The sequence below is a fragment of the Anomaloglossus baeobatrachus genome, chromosome 7 (genome assembly GCF_048569485.1).
Source record: "Anomaloglossus baeobatrachus isolate aAnoBae1 chromosome 7, aAnoBae1.hap1, whole genome shotgun sequence".
Taxonomy (NCBI): domain Eukaryota; kingdom Metazoa; phylum Chordata; class Amphibia; order Anura; family Aromobatidae; genus Anomaloglossus; species Anomaloglossus baeobatrachus.
The window spans coordinates 50,613,838-50,636,423 of NC_134359.1; the positions used below are offsets into that span (position 1 = coordinate 50,613,838).

A 22,586-nucleotide genomic window follows, 5' to 3' on the forward strand; every position below is an offset into this window, starting at 1 on the left:
GGGGCCGTGGCTAACCCGAAGGGGAGAGCCACGAATTGGAAATGTTCCTCTCCGATTGCAAAACGTAGCCAACGCTGGTGTGAAACTGCAATTGGCACATGCAGATAGGCATCTCTGATGTCGATGGATGCTAGAAAATCTCCTTGGGTCATTGAGGCAATGACCGATCGCAGAGATTCCATGCGAAAGTGCCGCACCTGAACATGCTTGTTGAGAAGCTTGAGATCCAGGATGGGCCGGAAGGAACCGTCCTTCTTGGGGACTAGGAAGAGGTTTGAGTAGAAACCTCTGAACCGTTCCCGGGCGGGAACCGGTACAATTACTCCGTTGGCCTGCAAGGATGCCACGGCCTGAGAGAAGGCGGCGGCTTTGGAGCAGGGGGGAGTGGACAGAAAAAATCTGTTTGGCGGGCTGGAAGAAAATTCTATCCTGTAGCCGTGGGAGATGATATTCCGCACCCACTGATCGGAGACGTGTTGAAACCACACGTCGCCAAAGTGGGAGAGCCTGCCACCGACCAAGGACGTTGCTGGCGCAGCCAGATAGTCAAGAGGAGGCTGCCTTAGTGGCAGCGGCTCCTCCGCTCTTCTGAGGACGCGGCTTCGTGCGCCAGCTGGGTTTTCGATCCTTGGCTGAGTTAGTGGACGAGGCTGAGGGCTTAGAGGATGACCAGTTAGAGGAACGAAAGGAACGAAACCTCGACTGGTTCCTGCCCTGGACAGGTTTCCTGGTTTTAGTTTGTGGCAAGGAAGTACTCTTCCCGCCAGTAGCTTCCTTAATAATTTCATCCAGTTGTTCACCGAACAGCTGGGACCCAGCAAAGGGGAGCCCAGCAAGGTACTTCTTGGAAGAAGCGTCTGCTTTCCACTCTCGAAGCCACAAGATCCTGCGGATCGCGAGGGAATTAGCGGAAGCCACTGCCGTGCGGTGAGAAGCCTCCAGAATGGCAGACATGGCATAGGATGAAAAAGCCGAAGCCTGGGAAGTTAAGGCAACCATTTCGGGCATAGAGTCCCTGGTGAGGGAATGTATCTCCGCCAGAGAAGCAGAGACGGCCTTAAGAGCCCACACTGCTGCAAAAGACGGGGAGAACGAGGCCCCTGCCGCCTCATATACAGATTTAGCCAGAAGGTCAACCTGGCGGTCAGTGGGATCCTTAAGTGAGGTGCCATCGGCCACAGATACAACTGTCCGGGCTGAGATTCTAGACACCGGAGGATCTACCTTTGGTGAATGAGCCCACTCCTTGACCACCTCTGGTGGAAAGGGAAAACGGTCATCAGAACTACGCTTTGGGAAGCGTTTGTCAGGACAGGCCCTGGGCTTGGTCACAGTGGCCTGAAAACTGGAGTGGTTAAAAAACATACTCCTTGCTCTCTTAGGTGAGGTAAACTGGTGTTTTTCTACCAGAGAGGCTTGTTCCTCTGACACTGGTGGATTGAGGTCCAGTATGGAATTAATGGACGCAATCAAGTCACTAACATCCGCATCACCTTCAGATAGATCAATGGGGTACATAGAGGTAGCGTCCGAGCCCACAGTAAAGGCATCCTCCTCGCCCTGCAATTCAGCTCGTGAATCAGAGCCGTGGGACGAGGAAGGAGAAGAGTCCCTGCGTCTCCGTTTAGGAGGACGGGGTCCGGGAACAGATGAAAAATCCTCTGTGAGCTCTGCAGAGCGAGTCGGAGCAGCAGAGGCGCCCTGAGAAGGGGGCTGATGCATGGTCAGCAGAGTCCGGGACAGCTGTCCCATGGAGTCGGCAAAGGACTGGGAGATAGCTTTAGAAAACGATGCTACCCAAGCCGGGGGTTCAGCCACCGGGGCTGGAGCAGCCGGAGGGACCCCTGGGGAGACTCCAGGCTGAGGCACCACCATGTTAGAGCAGGCATCACAATGTGGATATGTGCTCGGTTCAGGCAGTATGAGCTTACATGCACCCTGAGGGGTGAGCGCTCCGTCCGGCAGGGTCCTGAAAGGGCTGCGGATGGAGACCGGTCTCCTGCAAAGCAGAGAGAACCGTGATGGCTCCCACTTCAAGCCAGAGCCCAAGGGATGGTGAAGGAGCGCGGCATGTAAGGCTCCAGCCTTGTAAAATCAACCTTAACAGCACCGCCGACACAGTGGGGTGAGAAGGGACATGCCGGGAGTCCAGCTTGGACCTGCTTTTCTTCCAACTCTTTGAAATCAAAAATCAGATGAGAATACATGTGTGTGTGACCTCCTGAACACAAAGCATTGAACTGGCTAGGTGTGGTCATCCAGGGGGTGTATATGCTCGGAGGGAGGAGCTACACTTTTTAGTGTAGTACTTTGTGTGTCCTCCGGAGGCAGAAGCTATACACCCATGGTCTGGGTCTCCCATAAGGAACGATGAAGAAATAACAAAACCTTGAAAGATGTGCCTCCTACAGACACTAAGCTAAAACTGGGGTTGCCTGGCCCGGCCAGGGAATGTATACTGCAGAGGAGGAGCTATGCTTTTGCATCTACTTAGTGTCCTCCTATGGATAGGCAGCATAACACCCATGGTCCAGTGTCCCCCAATGAGGCGTCAGAGAAAGAGTGATTACTTTCCTGGTAATTCACCGACCATTCCAACCCCGGGCACTCCTCTGCAGGAGTCCCGTGCCATAACCTACATGCCCACTCCAGGCAATCAGTGGCCATCGTGGTCTTGTGCTAGCCACTGGCCGCTCTGGCAATGTTTGGCTGTGGCAGACGAACAAATCAGCTGGGAGCAGCAGAGTGACAACTGTTGGATATTTATCAAGTAAGTAACTGTTCTTTTTTTCTTTAGTTAAAGGGGTTGTGCCCTTTCAGAAAACCTTTCCCTATATGTACAGTTCATTGTAAGAAAAAACAAACTGAACTTTCCTAACCTTCCCCAGGTCCAGTACTGAATTTCCTCGGTTTTGTCTAATTGGCGGACATCAAGTCAACAGCGCTGCAGCCAATCACGGAGCTCAGCAGCTCTGCTAATGCAGAAGGCATGAGCCACTGAGTTCAGGAGACAAATTAGTGGTGGAGACAACGCCGGACCCGGGGAGGGTAACTAAATATTTTTTTTTTTTTTAAATGAATTGGTCATATTGGGGAAAGTTTTCTAAAAAGGGAACAATTCCTTTAGGCTTTCTTCACATGTTTCCGGTACGTGTGATAGCCATTTTTTTCATGGATGCTACACATACCCATTATAACCCATGGTGTCCTTTTCCGTGTTGTGTCCGTATCTGACACTGCAAAGTATAGAAGCTTTGTATTGTCATACTTTCTTTATCCATACAGGAAAGAAGGGAATTTTGTTTACTTACCGTAAATTCCTTTTCTTCTAGCTCCTATTGGGAGACCCAGACAATTGGGTGTATAGCTTCTGCCTCCGGAGGCCACACAAAGTATTACATTTTAAAAAGTGTAACCCCTCCCCTCTGCTATACACCCTCCCGTGCATCACGGGCTCATCAGTTTTGGTGCCAAAGCAGGAAGGAGGAAACTTATAAATTGGTCTAAGGTAAATTCAATCCGAAGGATGTTCGGAGAACTGAAACCATGAACCAAAAGAACAATTCAACATGAACAACATGTGTACACAAAAGAATAACAGCCCGAAGGGAACAGGGGCGGGTGCTGGGTCTCCCAATAGGAGCTAGAAGAAAAGGAATTTACGGTAAGTAAACAAAATTCCCTTCTTTGTCGCTCCATTGGGAGACCCAGACAATTGGGATGTCCAAAAGCAATCCCTGGGTGGGTAAAAGAATACCTCGATAAAAAGAGCCGAAAAACGGCCCCCTCTTACAGGTGGGCAACTGCCGCCTGAAGGAGTCGCCTACCTAGGCTGGCATCTGCCGAATCATCGGCATGCACCTGATAGTGTTTCGTGAGAGTGTGCAGACTCGACCAGGTAGCCGCCTGACACACCTGCCGAGCCGTAGCCTGGTGTCGCAATGCCCAGGACACCGACGGCTCTGGTAGAATGGGCCTTCAGCCCTGCAGGAATCGGAGGCCTAAAAGAACGGTAGGCTTCAAGAATCGGTTCCTTGATCCACCGAGCCAAGGTTGACTTGAAAACCTGAAATCCCTTACTCTGGCCCGCGATAAGGACAAGAGCGCATCAGACCGGCGCAGGGGCGCCGTGCGAGAAATGTAGAGCCGGAGTGCTCTCACCAGATCTAATAAATGCAAATCCTTTTCACATTGGTGAACTGGATGCGGACCCAAAGAGGGTAAGACGATATCCTGATTGAGATGAAACGGGGATACCTTAGGGAGAAAGTCCGGAACCGGACGTAGAGCCACCCTATCCTGGTGAAACACCAGGAAGGGGGCTTTGCATGACAGCGCTGCTAGCTGAGACACTCTTCTGAGTGATGTGACTGCCACCAGGAAGGCTACCCTTTGCGAAAGGCGAGATAGAGAGATCCCGCATCGGCTCGAAAAGTGGCTTCTGAAGAGTCGTCAGCACCCTGTTAAGATCCGGGGGTGTTAATGGACGCTTGTAAGGTGGGACCGGAAAGCGCCGATACTTGTCCCTTGAGAGAGCCGAGAGACAAGCGCTTGTCCATTCCGGATTGAAGGAAAGAAAGAAAAGTGGGCAAGGCAAAAGGCCAGGAGAGTAAAACCCTGATCAGAGCACCAGGATAAGAAGATCCTCCAAGTCCTGTGATAGATCTTGGCGGACGTTGGTTTCCTGGCCTGTCTCATGGTGGCAATGACCTCTGGATATATCCCTGATGACGCTAGGAGCCAGGACTCAATGGCCACACAGTCAGGTTTAGAGCCGCAGAATTCCGAAGGAAATATGGCCCTTGAGGCAGCAAGTCTGGTCGGTCTGGGAGTGCCCACGGTTGACCCACCGTGAGGTGCCACAGATCCGGGTACCACGATCACCTCGGCCAGTCTGGAGCGACGAGGATGGCGCGGCGACAGTCTGACCTGATCTTGCGTAACACTCTGGGCAGTATTGCCAGAGGAGGAAAAACATAAGGCAGTCGAAACTGCGACCAGTCGTGAACTAGCGCGTCTGCCGCCAGAGCTCTGTGATCCTTGGACCGAGCCATGAATGCCGGGACTTTGTTGTTGTGCCGAGACGCCATTAGATCGACGTCCGGCGTTCCCCAGCGGCAACAGATCTCTAGAACACGTCCGGGTGAAGAGACCATTCCCCTGCGTCCATGCCCTGGCGACTGAGAAAATCTGCTTCCCAGTTTTCTACGCCCGGGATGTGAACTGCGGAGATGGTGGAGGCTGTGGCTTCCGCCCACAGCCGAATCCGCCGAACTGCTCGGAAGGCTTGACGACTGCGCGTGTGCCGCCCTGGTGGTTGATGTACGCAACCGCCGTGGCGTTGTCCGACTGAATTCGGATCTGCCTGCCCTCCAGCCACCGCTGGAACACCTTTAGGGCTAGATCCACTGCTCTTATCTCCAGAACATTGATCTGAAGGGAGGACTCTGTCGGAGTCCAGGTTCCCTGAGCCGAGTGGTGGAGGAAGACCGCTCCCCACCCTGACAGACACGCGTCCGTCGTGACCACAGCCTCAGCTGGGGGCCGGAAGGATTTTTCCTTCGCCCAGGAAGTGGAAAGAAGACACCACTGAAGAGAGGTTTTGCTGCAAGGGAAGGAGAGACGTTCTTGTCTAGGGACGTCGACCTCCTGTCCCATTTGCGGTGTCCGATAGAATCGGACGCAGACAAACTGCGCAAGGGAACTGCCTCCCTTGCTGCCACCATCATCCTTAGAAAGTGCATTAGGCGCCTCAAGGGGTGACTGGGCCCGAAGGAGAGATTGCACCCCTGTCTGTAGTGAACGCTGACTATGCAGCGGAAGCTTCACTATCGCTGAGAGAGTATGAAACTCCATCCCAAGGCAAGTCAGTGAATGGGTCGGTGTCAGTTTTGACCTTGGAAATTTGATGATCCACCCGAACCCCTGGAGAGTCTCCAGAGCAATGGTCAGGTTGTGTTGACATGCCGCCCAGGAGGGTGTCTTGACTAGAAGATCGTTTAGGTAAGTGATCACCGAGTGGCCCTGAGAGTGTAGGACCGCCACCACTGCTGCCATGACCTTGGTGAAGACCCGTGGGGCTGTCGCCAGGCCGAATGGCAGTGCCACGAACTGAAGTGTTCGTCCCCGATGGCGAAACGCAGAAAGCGTTGAAGCTCGGGTGCGATCGGCACATGGAGATAAGCATCCTTGATGTCAATTGATGCTAGGAAGTCTTCTTGTGACATCGAGGCTTCAGAGTGTTCACCGCCTGAAAAAGTGCATCGGCTCGCTCGGGGGGCGGAGATGTTTTGAAGAAACGAGTCGGAGGACGAGAGCAGAGCTCTATCCTGTGACCGTGAGACAGAATGTCTCTCACCCATCGGTCTTGGACATGTGGCCACCAGGCGTTGCACAAGCGGGAGAGCCTGCCACCGACCGAGGACGCGGTCTTGGTGAGGTCGAAGTCATGAGGAAGCCGCCTTGTGACTTAGACCGCCATGCAGAAGAGTTCCTCTAGCCCTCCTCTGACCTGTTGGACGTGGAGGAACGGAACTTTGCTGAGGACCGAAATGACCGAAACCTGTGGACTGGGGCAAGGACGAGACCTTTCCCTTGGACTGTCTAGGAACTTCATCCAATTGCTCGCCAAACAAACGGTCGCCAGAAAATGGCAAACCGGTTAAGAACTTCTTGGAAGCAGAGCCTGCCTTCCATTCACGTAGCCACATGGCCCTGCAGACTGCCACCGAATTGGTGGATGCTACCGCTGTACGGCTCGCAGAGCCCAGGAACGGCGTTCATGGCGTAGAACGAAAAAACCTACGCCTGAGAAGTGAAGGACACAACCTGCGGGGCAGAGGTATGTGCAACCGCAATAATCTCAGCCAGAGAAGCTGAGATAGCTTGGAGTGCCCTCACGGCTGCGAAGGCTGGAGCAAAAGATGCGACTATGGCTTCATAGATGGATTTCATCATAAGCTTTATTTGCCTGTCAGTGGCCTTCGTGAGAGATGGCATCTGCCACTAATACTACGGATCTAGCCGCCAGCATAGCGACTGGAGAATCCACCCTGTGACACTGAGCCCAACCCTTAACAACGTCAGGGGGGAAAAGGGTAACGCGTGTCAATAAGGCGCTTAGTAAGCGTTTGTCCGGAAAGTTCTGTGCTTCTGGACGGCCCCTCTGGAGTTAGAGTGATCGAAACACGCACTCCTGATGAAGTCGGGGAAGGTTCCCAGCGGGCCCGCTTAGCCTATCAGAGGCCGCGGCCCGTGACGGAGTTCTCACCATGGGATCTGGGTGTTACCCCAGGAGCCCCTTGTTGTACCGACCCAGAGGGACCCGGGAGCGATGAACTCACAGCTCCCTGGCCCTGTGTTATCGGTCTGGACTGCAAGGCTTCCAGTATCTTAGCAGACCCTCTGTCCATAGACTGAGTCCTGGAATGTGAAAGTGTGAAGGTCTAGGCTATGAATCGTTTGTCCAGTATGATATTATATTATAATAAGATTAATCTGTATTTTCTATGTTTTATGTATTGCTTTTTACATATACCTGAATGAAATGTTGCAAGGATTGTAAACGTAAACCAACTATGCTTAGGGCTAAGTAATGAGTTTGCAGTCTCATAAATAAGTAAAGTGACATTCTTCAATGTCTTCTTCCAGTCTTGGAAAACCGGTTAGACTCATGATTAAGCAATATTCTTGAATAGACTTTCCTCTCTTCCCAGACACACCTGAATGCCTTAAAGGAATGTTGTTTTACAGGACTGTCCAAAAAGCTGTATAAAATGTTATGCTTTTGAATACACTGGCAGAAGGCATCCACTTCTCCCAAATAGAGACACGTTTCTCTGTGTGGTCATTTTCCTGATTCATATACATCTGCGCAGTTCTGATTTGAAATTCACCTCCGTGACCCTGAGAGACCGGGAGGTCTCCCCCAACAGTTTGGCGCCCAACGTGGGGCCCCCATAAGGAGCACCCCGATACCTGGACACCCCGATACCTTGGACGTCACGGACCAGGACCTCCCTCCGCTCCAACAGGCCTGATCAACCAACAGCCCCGGTAAGTGTTACATACTGTGTATTCACTGCCGACAAGGTTGTTTTTGGAGAGGAGGGGGTGACAGGCCTTGTGTCCCCATCGGAGTTAAAGGTAACCGATAGTGACTCGGTGGTGATGCCCGCTGGGGGCCCAGTAGCTCGAATCCTACCCTGTGGTGTGGATTTCAATTGTCACAAGGGATCCGGAGGATGGATTGTAGGGAGTAAGACGGCAGCAGTTGGATATAGCTGGATAGACTGACCCGATCCGTAGTTTGAGGATACGGGGGGGATACCCGTGATCGAAGATAGGGATTAGGACAATAAATTGGTACAGCTGACCAAGTCCGGAGGGCGGGACATTCTTGTATGTGACATTTTTGTACGTCCTCCTCCTTTCACGGGACACCTTTGTTTTTACTTAGCTGAGGGAGCTAGAGTAAGGGTGGAACGCCCCAGTGCCGGCCGGACTGTAGCGTGCACCATATAGTCTTGAATTAGTGTAATCCAACTGCCGTCAAGACAGCAACAATGCTTAGGTGGAGAAAAAGAAAGTTGAGAAGGTTTGCAGAATGTTATAGAACTAGTGACAGACAGAGAGGAAAAGAAAGTTGTGCGCCATGCCTCAGAGATTTCTAAGGTGTTAGGTTTGCCTAGGAGCGGATGGCTATAGCCGTCACATGGAATGCGGCGCTGAAGGGAAAGAAAGTGAAGTTGAAAGATAAAGGATTGTGGGAAGATGCACAGGTGTTTGGTAAAGTGTAGCGCAGATGTTGCAGTCAGAAGGATAGGTTGAAATAGAAGAAGAAGGTGCAGGAGACAGGGGTGTATGTTAACCCAGCTAATTCAAATTTACATCATGCTGGGGGAAGTTGCCCAGCAAATGGTTTTACAAGGTGGTCAGACGATTCAGAAAGAATCAGAGGAATATGTTGGATAGCCTGGTGAGAATAGAGAGTTTACAAGTACAAAATTTGTTACTTTGAGTCCCTGAAGTGTCGACCCCTTATTGTACAAATAAGTGAAAATTTTGAACAATTGGTGTTGTAAAAGTGTGGCAGCATTATATCTTAAAATAGAATAGGGGCAAGTAAATACATATTTTTGCACCGTGTTAGCTAATCTAAAAATTCATAAAAGACTTACCCCAATAATGTTGGAAGGTATTATATCCATTTAGAAAAAATAGATCCAACAGAGACGTGTATTATGGAGAATTAGATTTCTTGAGATACAGACTGCCAGTATTTCATTAATATTTTGATTTTCCTTTCTTTCATGGATATTAGTGTACAGTATATACAAACTGTGTTATCTATTGTAAGGTCTCAAAATTCCCCAGCAATGTATATTGTTGCAGAGAACTTTGCTAGATTAGCACACTAAAAAAAAAAAAAAAAAAAAAAGGCGTTTTGAAAAACAATGCATGGGGAAGGGTTTCTAAAAGTCTATATAGTGTCTATATAGAGAGAATTGGGTAGAAGGGGAAAGGGAAAAAGACAGAATTTTGAGTTATGTATATAATAAAAATGTACCTTGTGAGCGACCAAAAATGGCGATGGTGTGGTATGGGCCTGTTCTAGCTGTCACTGGAAAAATCCGGATGAGAGTGAACTTTGTTGTGGATGTGGAGACTCTAGGCCGCAATACTATGATAAACCATGTGCTATTTTAGGTCAGATCTAAAAATGGTGGATGAAGCACATGGTGGTCGAGGCATGGTTATTACAAAAGAAGTGAGAGGGGGATGTGTGAAGAAGACCATGTAATGTGTAAATGTTTAAACAACAGATTGGGTGGACTACTACATACTCAGACAGAAAAAAAAGGTGTTTTATCTATAATTAGACTAAGATGATGGTTAAATATATATAAAGTAATATTTGGGACTTGGGTCAGTCATAAAGAGAGTGTCAGGTTAGTAGGAAATTGGATTTAATGAGTATTTGCAATGTGAGCCTCAGGGATCAAAATGTTAACATCCATTGCTATATTGAAAATATTAAATTAAAGCTGTTAGTAAAAGTTTATAATACTGAAAGATTTAATATGAATGAATGAATGAATGAATGAATGAATGAATGAATGAGTGGTTGTGCTGGAGATGGCAGGGGAAGACAAGCCCTGTTTGCTATTGGCTTCAGGGTGTGGACCCAAAATACAGGTATTTCCAGTCTGTGGGTCAAACAACTAAAGTTTCAACTTACAGGGGGGGTAGTCCTATTGTTTGCTATAAAAAAAAAAGGAGACATTTCTCTACTTTAGCAATGCATTGTAAATTATATTGGAAAAAGTAATTGACAATAGTGTTTTATTTTACTGAATCTATCTAAACAGAATAAATTAAATTGTGGACATGTTTAGATTTATTGGCAGATATTGGAGCATAGAGGTCAGGCTGTGTACAATTAGTTAATTATTATAATCTTTATTAATAATCTAATTTATTAATAATTATAATAATTTGGTTTACGGTGGATGATTTATGGCATTCTGTGTTTGATATATAATGTATTGAATAATCTGTTTTCTTTTTATAGAAAGATTGTAATGCAGATTTCTGTGTTTCAAGCAAAGGTTGAAAAGTCATTGAAATCGTTTTCCATTATAAGGCTACACATAACATATTTATGGTGTTCCCGGTTAGGTATGATCTATACAATGTGACTTTTGTGCCTAAATGTAGAGCTCCGGTGACACACACTTTTTGAATCTAATTATGCTTTGGATAATGGATTCAAAAAGGGGGGAAAGACCTATTTTTAAGTTTTTAATTTGTCAATCAATTGAGTTTGTCTATTAAGTTTTCTTTATATTTTTATCTGTAAAGAGGATACAGCAGACAGACCTATATCTCATGATTGCTCTGCTGTAACAAGAATTGTCAGATTTTGAACATGTCTCAGATGAGCCCATTGCTAATGCAGATTTTAAGTTTTTTCGTAGATGGATCCAGATACCAAGATGCTGGTTGATTCTGCACTGGATATGCTGAGGTTACACAACATGAGGTAATAAAAATCTCACCACTCCTCTCCCATCGGAATAGGAGAACGAGATGAAGATTTGCGATTGCTGTGGTTTGTAGAGCGGAAAGGGGTAAGATAGTCAAATGTGGCTATAGGCAGATCTTTTCTAGTGTGACGTGAAAACCCTATAAAGACCGTAGAGTGCATATGAGCCCAGGTGGAGGCTCTCGCACAGGTGCAGACAGCAAAGAAGCAGTTAATGGGCCTAGAGTTGAGAGTTCTTTACCAATGCAGACCAGTACCTTGGTGGCTCCTGTCACATCCGTGACATTGGTCACTACTTGTGTTTTTAAATCCCTACAGAAACAAGTGATTCAGCAAGGAACGGAGTGTGAGACGCAGGGAGCCAGCTGACTGAGGAAGGTCTGTGGATAAAGGGCGGTAAGCTTTCTCTGCCATGAGTGCTCTACTCAATAATGGCCCAGGTAACCCATGAACACATGTGACAAAGATCATTATAAGTGTGGTGGTGGACAAGATATGGGCGGCACCAGTGCTCAGTACCCAGGTGGCCAGACACATCAAGTCTTGTAAGACCTGTGCTTAATACAAAGTAGAGAAACTAAAAAGACCTCGTAGAAACACTCCCCTCATCCGCTCTACTGCTCCGGTGATTGCAGATTAGTCATATACATCTACCATGAGTAGGTTTATGTGAGTTTGTGCGTGTTGTGTAAATTTCTTTCCAGGTTTGGTCAGAATCATTCCAGTGCAGAAAGCGACGTTATTGCTGAAAAGCACATGATGGAGGTGGTATGAAAAAAATGGGTTTACAGAAGTAAAGAAAGTGTATATTTTTATAGAAAGGTGGAAACTTCTTTTCGTGATAAACAGGTCTATTTGTAAGATATTTTTTTTGGTTTATCTCAGGCATGTACAATTTTTTTATATGATTGACTAAATAGTGTGATAAACAGGTGTATTCTCCAATTCCAGATTTTAAATCAGTGTCAGGAGCACGTGGTCTTCAGTCAGGGGACTGATTGATCCTAAAAGGACAAGCGAGAATGAGCCATCCAGCCACAGACATGTCAATAAGCACGACGGCAGGGCAACATGGATTCACACGTCGCATTGCAGAAGGGTCGGCCCACCGAAGCTACACTGAGCGTCTTGCTTGTATTTATCCTTTTTAAAAGACCTGTACAGTGTCAGACCATCATTGCCAAAATACGTAGAAGAGAGGACTTAGAGAACCTTGAGACATGGGAAAGTCCAACTACAAAGGGTGAGGACTCGTCTAGGAGTCTTTAGTCTCAAACCGGTGAAGAAAACCCTTTCCCCTCTCCGCCCATGCCTCAACGTTCAGTCAGGCAGGTTTTCCCAACAGATCTCTTTCCCTCTCTTCCTAAGGGAACACAGTACCCTTAGTACTCGGAAATGGCAGAAATAAGTCTTTAGGGGGGACTGGCACCATAAGAATTGAGTAACCTGAAATACTTAATTCAGCCATTTCACAGACCCCTATACGTAGTTTAGTCGATGTAGCCCAATATACATATTTATGAATGCTTTTGTTTTCTTCTAACACATATATAAATATATTCGTTGATTTGCCTTAATACAAAATGCCAGCTGTTAACCCTCTAATCCTGGGAAAAGTTTTGGGAGAGCCCATCCCACCAGGCTGATGTCTCCCCGGCCTAGTCTGCTGAGCACTGGCAGTGACACGCGAGTTAAGATCTTCGCCTCAGAAACCAATGGACCTAAAACAACTGAAGCAGAGAGCGGCTGCCATTCCACCCATTATCTCAGAAGGCTTCTCTGAGTCAACGCCTCAAACTGTTCACATGAAGCCTCATCACGCTTTGGATCTTTATCAAGAGCAGATCACCAAGGTTCACGAGTCGGCCCTGGACAGGACTAGCACCAACCAAGTATCCTCCTTCTCATTTAACATCTGGAAAAGACCACAGACAACGTGTAGCAAATGTTGTTTTGTTATGTGCTAACCTCAAGATAAGATCTAGACTCAAACTTCCTTGGTCAGGATAATGTGCCCTAATGAAAGTGTTAATGCCGATCCTAATAAGCCCTGTAAATCATGGAGTTACCTTTGAGCAGATAAGAACAAGTAACCAAGGTAGAACCAGGCCCCGTAGAACTGTGTCAAACAATGACCTATTGGAAGACCCCCATGTATATATTGATGTAATTGGAGTCCCAAGGGGGGTCCCAGATGAGAATAAGGCCAGAGATGAAGTAGCAGCAGGATTTAAGTCCTTACTTCCCATTATTACGGTGAATAAAAATGTTGCATGGATCAATTATCTCTATTATAATCAACAGAGATTTGTTAATTACTTCAGGAACGCCTTAACTGGGTTAGCTACTCAGTTGGGTCAGACTACTCTGCTGGCCAACCAGAACCGGATGGCTCTGGATATGCTATTAGCAGAAAAAGGAGGTGTCTGTGCAATGATAGGAGAGGCCTGTTGTACTTATGTCCCAGATGAAACAGGCCCAAATGGTAAGGTTACCCAGGCCCTGAAACAATTAAATTCCCTAACTAAAGAATTGAAAGAAAATTCAGGGGTAACCAATCCTTGGGGTGACTGGTTTAGTTGGATGACCTCTCTGAAAGGGATACTAATTCATATAGGGATTATAACCCTTCTAGTGTTGTTTTTTTGCTATAATTATTGTTTACTGTATTTTGCCTTGCTGTAAGAAGATTTGTAAAAAGGGGACAAACGAGGCTATAGCCATGGCAACCTTCTCTTCAGTATTACATACACCAGTAGCCCCCTCCAAATCTGACACAATGGTTACCATCAAAGCTCAACAACTCAAAGTCAAACTTAGCAGGTTGTTATAGAAGGGCACCATGGGGCCCGGATCCCCTCTGTGGGAACTGAGGTGAAGATGCTAGGAAAGAGCATGATAGCACGCACCTATATACCATATCTATAAGACACTGTAGTCTCTGGGTAGCCCTCACGGAGTAAGTAGACAGATAATCTTATTAAGGGGGGACTGTGAAGGTCTAGGCTATGAATCGTTTGTCCAGTATGATATTATATTATAATAAGATTAATCTGTATTTTCTATGTTTTATGTATTGCTTTTTACATATACCTGAATGAAATGTTGCAAGGATTGTAAACGTAAACCAACTATGCTTAGGGCTAAGTAATGAGTTTGCAGTCTCATAAATAAGTAAAGTGACATTCTTCAATGTCTTCTTCCAGTCTTGGAAAACCGGTTAGACTCATGATTAAGCAATATTCTTGAATAGACTTTCCTCTCTTCCCAGACACACCTGAATGCCTTAAAGGAATGTTGTTTTACAGGACTGTCCAAAAAGCTGTATAAAATGTTATGCTTTTGAATACACTGGCAGAAGGCATCCACTTCTCCCAAATAGAGACACGTTTCTCTGTGTGGTCATTTTCCTGATTCATATACATCTGCGCAGTTCTGATTTGAAATTCACCTCCGTGACCCTGAGAGACCGGGAGGTCTCCCCCAACAAAAGCTACTCAGAGATTTGCTGATTCCAACATGCAAACTCTGTCCCTGTCATCTGTGCAGTGGAAACCGGCGGTACCACCTGGCCGAGGGTCCCACCAGTGCCGGAGGCTGCGGCTGAGTGAGTGCCCTCGGGGCCAAGCATTGTACACAATGAGGGTATGTGGACCCTGCCTGTAATATAGCCGCACAAGAGGTACAGGTTGTAAAATAAGCCAGTGCCTTGGCACCCTTATTCTTTAAGAGCAGACAACAGCATGTCGTCCGCAGAGTAATCAGTGAGGTATACAGCCAAAAGCAAATAATGCTGCCGAACAGTGAGATCATATACCATATAAATAAACATATATATATACACTGCGGCACCAAGGGGGGTCAGCACCTGAAAACTGGTGCCCCACAGTGCTCAGTGAGGGGGAAGGAGGATACCAACGTATGCTCCAGCCCTCCCTGCCGACGTCCAGTCGGCCGTCCCGTCGTTACCCCTGACTGGCAGGCCCGAGAACGGGTATATGGTACTAGGCCGCAAGAGCCGGGGACTAAATTTAAAAACGCGGCCGACAAACATGGCGCGGTCGGCGCGGTAGTCCCAGTCTCACAAACCACTCAGCAACCGCTGCGGCATTTGTAACACAGATGCTGCATGCACCGTCCCTCAGGGGACACAGAGTACCTTATGATGCAGGGCTCTGTCCCTGATGATGTCCAGTCTCCTGTCCGTCAGAATCCCCCAGGGGCTGCGGATGGAGCCCGGTCCCAGTGCATGGCGACCGGTTAGGATCCCCCTCTCCCAGAGCAGTTGCTGCCACCATCGCAGATTCTGAGACCCTCCACCGGCAGAATTATAACAATGGCTGCCGGCGTTCCGAGGGGAGGAGAGAGCCGTGGGCGGAACCGCAAAAGTGCGGGAACCTGGTGGCCCATAGTGATCAGTGAGGGGGGCGGAGGACAGCGAAGTGTGCTCCAGCCCTCACTGTCGGCATCATACCGACCGTCCCGCCTTTCTCCCTGACTGGCAGGCTCAGGGGCGGGAGTTTAACCCACTAGGCCGCAAAAGCCGGGGACTAAAGTAAAAAACCGCGGCCGACAAACAGGCACGGTCGGCGCGGTAGTCCCAGACAAAAAATCCACACCGCAGTCGCAGCTGCGTCTGAGGCCAAGGTGCTTCATGCACCGTCCCAACGGGGACACAGAGTACCTGTAGATGCAGGGCCATGTCCCTGACGATACTCTGTCTCCTGTCCGGCAGATTCCCCCAGGGGCTGCGGAGGGAGCCCGGTCCCAGTGGCTGGATGACCGGTTAGGATCCCACTTCCCCAGAGCCCCTAAGGGATGGGGAAGGAAAACGGCATGTGGCTCCTGCCTGTGTACCCGCAATGGGTACCTCAACCTTAACAACACCACCGACTCAGTGGGGTGAGAAGGGAGCATGCCGGGGGCCCTGTTAGGGGCCCTCTTTTCTTCCATCCGATATAATCAGCAGCTGCTGCTGACTAAAATGTGGAGCATTGTGTGCATGTGTGCCTCCTTCAACACAAAGCATAAAACTAATGAGCCCGTGATGCACGGGAGGGTGTATAGCAGAGGGGAGGGGTTACACTTTTTAAAGTGTAATACTTTGTGTGGCCTCCGGAGGCAGAAGCTATACACCCAATTGTCTGGGTCTCCCAATGGAGCGACAAAGAAAACAAGGATGGCTCACTGATCCAAAACACGGATGACACCGGTACCGATATTTCACGTACAGATTTTATAAACGTGTGCAATTTACAAATTGAGCCTAATTTTGGCTGATTCTGGGAAGCCCTGTAGGGTGAAGATGGCACTGAGTCACGTCGGTCGTCACTGTTATTAAGGCATTATGGGTATATGGTGGTGGTCTTTCTATTGGTATGGTGATAATGTTACTGACAATGTTATAATGAAGGATGCCTGTCAGGGTATTAGGCGGCACGGTGGCTCAGTGGTTAGCACTGCAGTCTTGCAGCACTGGGTTCAAATCCCACTAAGGACACCATCTGCAAGGAGTTTGTATGTTCTCCCCGTGTTTGCGTGGGTTTCCCCCGGGTACTCCGGTTTCCCCCCACACTCCAAAAACATACTCTCAGGGAACCTAGATTGTGAGCCCCAATGGGGACAGTGTTGCCAATGTATGTAAAGCGCTGTGGAATTAACAGCGCTATATAAATGAATAAATTATTATTATTATATGTGACGGACACTATTATGGAGGTACTAAGGTTGCATCTAGTGAATTTGTTACTAGAAACACAAACAAAAAAGAATACAGCAGCGCTCTGTAAGTGCGAAGATATCTGCAAATATAGAATGTGTGAAATGTAAACTGCATTAAGGCTATGTGCCCAAGTGGTGTTTTTTTTTGCATTTTTCATAGGTTATTCCTTGTTTATTTTAATCAGTAAAAATCTATGAGAATTGTGACTTGCTGTGCACACACTGCTTCTTTTTTCCTTGCAGATTTTGTTGCTGAAAAAAAAAGCAGCGTGTCAATTGTTTGTGTATTTTTTTTACTGCATTTCTATAATCTCCTGCAATACTTTGCAACACTTTGCTGCACACACCATGCATACAGCATGGTGTGTGAGGCTCTTCATAGCTCAGTAACTCGGGATCATCATGGTGATGTCCCAGGGTTACCATGGCAGCGATTGGGTCCCTGTGATCACATTACAGGGACCTGATCGCTAGGGAGAGGTAAGCGATCCCTCTCCCTGCCTCCTGAATGCGGCAATTGCATTGATCGTAGCATTCAGGTACTTCAGGGAGCGGCGCGGACACTGCTGCTCTGGGCAGTGAGAGCCGGGTCCCGGCTGTAAGATACCCGGCAGCGGTTGTGGGGTACAGCGCCTAAAAAAAAAAGAAGTATGGAAAAACGCATTATGAGAAAACTCGCAAATGCAATAAAAAAAGTGCGTTTTTTCTGCTGCTTTTTTCCTGCTAAAACATGCTTTTTATGTAAAGAAAAGAAGCACATAAAAAACGTGGGCACATAGCATAATGCTATATTGAATATACTTATGAAAATGAAAGCACTTAGGGCACAAATTGTCCAATCCATGTGAGCCCATCAACCACGGCAAGGTGAACTTTCTTTGATAGGACTCTAGCCTAATTTTATGCCTCTCCTGGACTAAAAGTCTACAAATATATGGGCATTTAGGATCCTTCACTAATTAAAAGCCACCCTGGGGCTGATGGGAGGAGAGCACAGATAATAACCTGCAAATTAAATGTGTTAGGCTAGTTTCACACTTGCGTTCAGCGCATTCCGTCACTATGGAGAATAGCGCAGTCCGTTAACGCACTGCGCTATTCTCCATAGACTTGTATTGACGACGCACTGTAACGCAAGTGTCTGCGTTGCATCCGCTGGACAACGCAGCGTCGTTATTTTGACGCTGCGTCGGGCGGATGGAACGCAGCATGTAACATTTTTCTGCGCTTGGCGGAGTGTCAAAAAAACGCAACCTGCAGGAATCTGTTAGGCGTCCGTTGTTTTTATAATGGACGCCTATGGTGGCGGATTCCGTTAGAATGCGTCATTTGACAGATTCCATTAACGCAGCTGATTTTACACAACTGCGCATGCTCAGATGTGTAAAGTCAAGGAAAAAAAACTATAACGGATTGCGTTATTTTGTACGATCTGTAGCATGCGTTGTGCCACTATATGCAACGCATCCGTTACATGCGTCACACAACGCAATGCTACGGATCCCGTCCAACGCAGGTGTGAAACTAGCCTTACTGTTACTGGAACAGTCCCTTCCTCCGGTCCCCAGATGTAAGACCCTAAGTAGCCCGCATCCTACCGGCCTCGTGATCCAGCGCCTGCTGAAGGACCTTCTCGGCTTTTTCATATTGCTTCAGTTTCAGCAATAGCTCTGCCAAGTCATATTGGAGGAAGCTCTGATGGCCGCTTTTCAGGGCAGTCTCATAGTAGCTGATCGCCTGTAATATAAAAACAGAAATATTACTGCATCATATATTTTACCTGAGATAGTAATGAGAGCAGCGAGAGGCAGCACCTTGGCGTAGTTATGCGTCTTGATCAAGGCTTTCCCGATCTTGCTGGCGAGTGCGCCATCTTTAGGATTCTTCCTTATCGCCTGTTCATAGATCTCAATGGCTTTTTCAGGCTTTTATGGCATAAAAAAAAAATCATCAATAAAAGATGGGAAAAAAAATTGATATGGAAATCAATATTAATAATTTTTACAGACATTATGCAAAACATGCAATTCACAACAAGTGATCAGTAATTATTTATTACTGACTGTTTCTTTCATGAAGGATCAAAATCTAATATATAAAGCTGAGTGTATGTATGTATGTATGTATGTATGTGTATGTGTGTGTGTGTATGTGTGTTTCCGCTAAAGGAATCCGCACCGTCGCATTTACAATCTCAAACTTTTGCACAGACACCTCATGTGACTCAGGGAACGTCATAGACTATGTTTTGACAAGAAAATTCAAAACCCCGCACTTTACAGTTACTCTCCAAAAAACCTGCCTCCATTAAAGTGAATGGAGCCTGGAACTACAGGTTATTAATAGCAGCTTTGATTGGTTGCTATTGGAACAAAGGACATTGTTAGTATAAGAAGCTTATGTGTGAGGTAATATGATGTAGGTGGAGAGACAGAGAGAGAAAGAGGCACACAGGGAAAGAGACAGAGACAAACAGAGACAGAGAGACAGATAGGAAAAAAAAGCCAGACATAAAGAGACAGACAGAAAGACACACGGGGAAAGAGACAGACAGAGCCAGACAGGGAAAGATGGGGAAAGAGACGGACCGGGGAAAGAGACGGACCGGGGAAAGAGACGGACCGGGGAAAGAGACGGACCGGGGAAAGAGACGGACCGGGGAAAGAGACGGATCGGGGAAAGAGACGGACCGGGGAAAGAGACGGACCGGGGAAAGAGACGGACCGGGGAAAGAGACAGACCGGGGAAAGAGACAGACCGGGGAAAGAGACAGACCGGGGAAAGAGACAGACCGGGGAAAGAGACAGACCGGGGAAAGAGACAGACCGGGGAAAGAGACAGACCGGGGAAAGAGACAGACCGGGGAAAGAGACAGACCGGGGAAAGAGACAGACCGGGGAAAGAGACAGACCGGGGAATGAGACAGACCGGGGAATGAGACAGACCGGGGAATGAGACAGACCGGGGAATGAGACAGACCGGGGAATGAGACAGACCGGGGAATGAGACAGACCGGGGAAAGAGACAGACCGGGGAAAGAGACAGACCGGGGAAAGAGACAGACCGGGGAAAGAGACAGACCGGGGAAAGAGACAGACCGGGGAAAGAGACAGACCGGGGAAAGAGACAGACCGGGGAAAGAGACAGACCGGGGAAAGAGACAGACCGGGGAAAGAGACAGACCGGGGAAAGAGACAGACCGGGGAAAGAGACAGACCGGGGAAAGAGACGGAGACAGACGTGGAAAGAGACGGAGACAGACGTGGAAAGAGTCAGACGTGGAAAGAGTCAGACGTGGAAAGAGTCAGACGTGGAAAGAGACAGACGTGGAAAGAGACAGACGTGGAAAGAGACAGACGTGGAAAGAGACAGACGTGGAAAGAGACAGACGTGGAAAGAGACAGACGTGGAAAGAGACAGACGTGGAAAGAGACAGACGTGGAAAGAGACAGACGTGGAAAGAGACAGACGTGGAAAGAGACAGACGTGGAAAGAGACAGACGTGGAAAGAGTCAGACGTGGAAAGAGTCAGACGTGGAAAGAGTCAGACGTGGAAAGAGTCAGACGTGGAAAGAGTCAGACAGACACAGAGAGAGAGAGAGAGACAAACACAGAGAGAGAGAGACCGAGAGACTGATACAGAGACAGACAGACAGGCAGACACATTGAGACAGACAGGGAAAGAGACAGACAGAGACAGAGAGAGACAGTTACTATCCAGGGCAACGCCGGGTACTTCAGCTAGCTGTGTATAAAATCTGACAGTATTGATACACAGGACACCAAAAACTCCACTCCCTCAACAAACAAACTGTGCATTCTTCACCCTCCACTGGTCCAGTGCTAGGTCTCAACTGCTGCTTGCAGTGTCGATATCCAGTAACAGCGCTGCAGTCAATCAGTGAGCTCAGCGGCTGATGCCGTCAGCTCGGGTACAGCCGCTAAGTTCAGTTAGTGGTTGCAGTGATATCGAAAAGATGGCAGCCTTGCAACCAGTAACAGAAACCAGGAACAGCGATGGAGACTCAACTCTGACCCAGGGTGGGTAGGTGTAATTAGTTTGCTTTTTTTCTTAACCCAAACTACAGCTGAGGGACCTGGGAAGGTGGTGTTGTGAAGACTTAGCCTAAAAATGTCCAAGCAGTATACAAGCACATTTTTGTAAATATACCGGACATCAGGGGTTTCTTCAGCTATCTAGCAAAATGTGTGCCCAGATGTCATAGACAGAAACGGCTTATAACCTTTTCTGTCTTCTCTTTTCCAGCCTAATAAGGGCTCAATGTGTACTATGTAGAGAGTAGACGGCCTCTGCTGGTTCCAGTGATCACATTGTTAAGGGGGCCATAATTTACAGTGATGCAATCCAAATTATGCATCTACACCTTAAACCTGTCTGCTTCCAAATCATATGAGTCATATGTTCAACATAGATCTGTGTACATCCCTGGTCTCTGGATAAATGAGATAGCATGCTAATGACAAATGACTCATATGATTTGGAAGCAGACAGGTTTAAGGTGTAGATGCATAGTTTGGATTGCATCACTGTAAATTATGACCCCTTAACAACATGAATGCCCTATATCACCTGGCTTCACAGAACTGATGAGTTTCATTAGACCCGATCTGCTCGGACCAGGTCTACGGTCACAAAAGAAGGGAATTTTGTTTACTTACCGTAAATTCCTTTTCTTCTAGCTCCAATTGGGAGACCCAGACAATTGGGTGTATAGCTATTGCCTCCGGAGGCCACACAAAGTATTACACTTAAAAGTGTAAGGCCCCTCCCCTTCTGGCTATACACCCCCAGTGGGATCACTGGCTCACCAGTTTTAGTGCCAAAGCAAGAAGGAGGAAAGCCAATAACTGGTTTAAAGACCAATTCAATCCGAGGAAACATCGGAGAACTGAACCATACCACATGAACAACATGTGTACCCGAAAAAACAGAAAAACCCCGAGAAAACAGGGCGGGTGCTGGGTCTCCCAATTGGAGCTAGAAGAAAAGGAATTTACGGTAAGTAAACAAAATTCCCTTCTTCTTTTTCGCTCCTAATTGGGAGACCCAGACAATTGGGACGTCCAAAAGCAGTCCCTGGGTGGGTAAAAGAATACCTCGTGATAGGGCCGTCAAACAGCCCTTTCCTACAGGTGGGCAATCGCCGCCTGAAGGACTTATCTACCTAGGCTGGCGTCTGCCGAAGCGTAGGTATGCACCTGAAAATGCTTGGTAAAAGTATGCAGACTCAATCAGGTAGGTGCCTGACACACCTGCTGAGCCGTAGCCTGGTGCCGTAATGCCCAGGATGCACCCACGGCTCTGGTAGAATGGGCCTTCAGCCTTGAGAGAACCAGAAGCCCAGTAGAACTGTAGGTTTCAAGAATTGGTTCCTCGATCCCCCGAGCCAGGGTGGATTCAGAAGCTTGCGACTGTTTACGCCGACCAGCGACAAGGACAAAGAGTGCATCCGGGTGGCGCAGGAGCGCCATGCGGGAAGTAGAACCTGAGTGCTCTCACCAGAACCAACAGATGCAAATCCTTCTGAAATTGATGGACTGGACGAGGACACAAAGAAGGTGAGGTGATATCCTGATTGATATGAAAGTGGGATACCACCTTAGGGAGAAATTCCGGAATCGGACGCAGAACTACCCTGTCCTGGTGAAGGACCAGGAAGGGAGATTTGTATGAGAGCGTTGCTAGCTCGGAAACTCTCCTAAGAGACGAGACCGTTACTAGAAGGCCACTTCCCGAGAAAAGCGGGAAGGGAGACCTCTTTCAAAGGCTCGAAAGGCGGCATCTGGAGAGCAATTA

The 22,586-nt window shown here is 47.8% G+C and overlaps 1 protein-coding gene across 1 annotated transcript in view; it reads right to left on the reverse strand.

The window, feature by feature from the left end:
- Nucleotides 1-22,586, reverse strand: part of TTC21B (tetratricopeptide repeat domain 21B) — a 265,962-nt gene that overhangs the window by 54,696 nt on the left and 188,680 nt on the right. Inside the window, exons 17-18 of the mRNA XM_075317283.1 lie at nt 18,583-18,693; nt 18,367-18,505 (exon numbers count right to left, since the gene is read on the reverse strand). Coding sequence (XP_075173398.1) covers nt 18,367-18,505; nt 18,583-18,693 — 250 coding nt within the window. The remainder of the gene's footprint in view (nt 1-18,366; nt 18,506-18,582; nt 18,694-22,586) is intronic.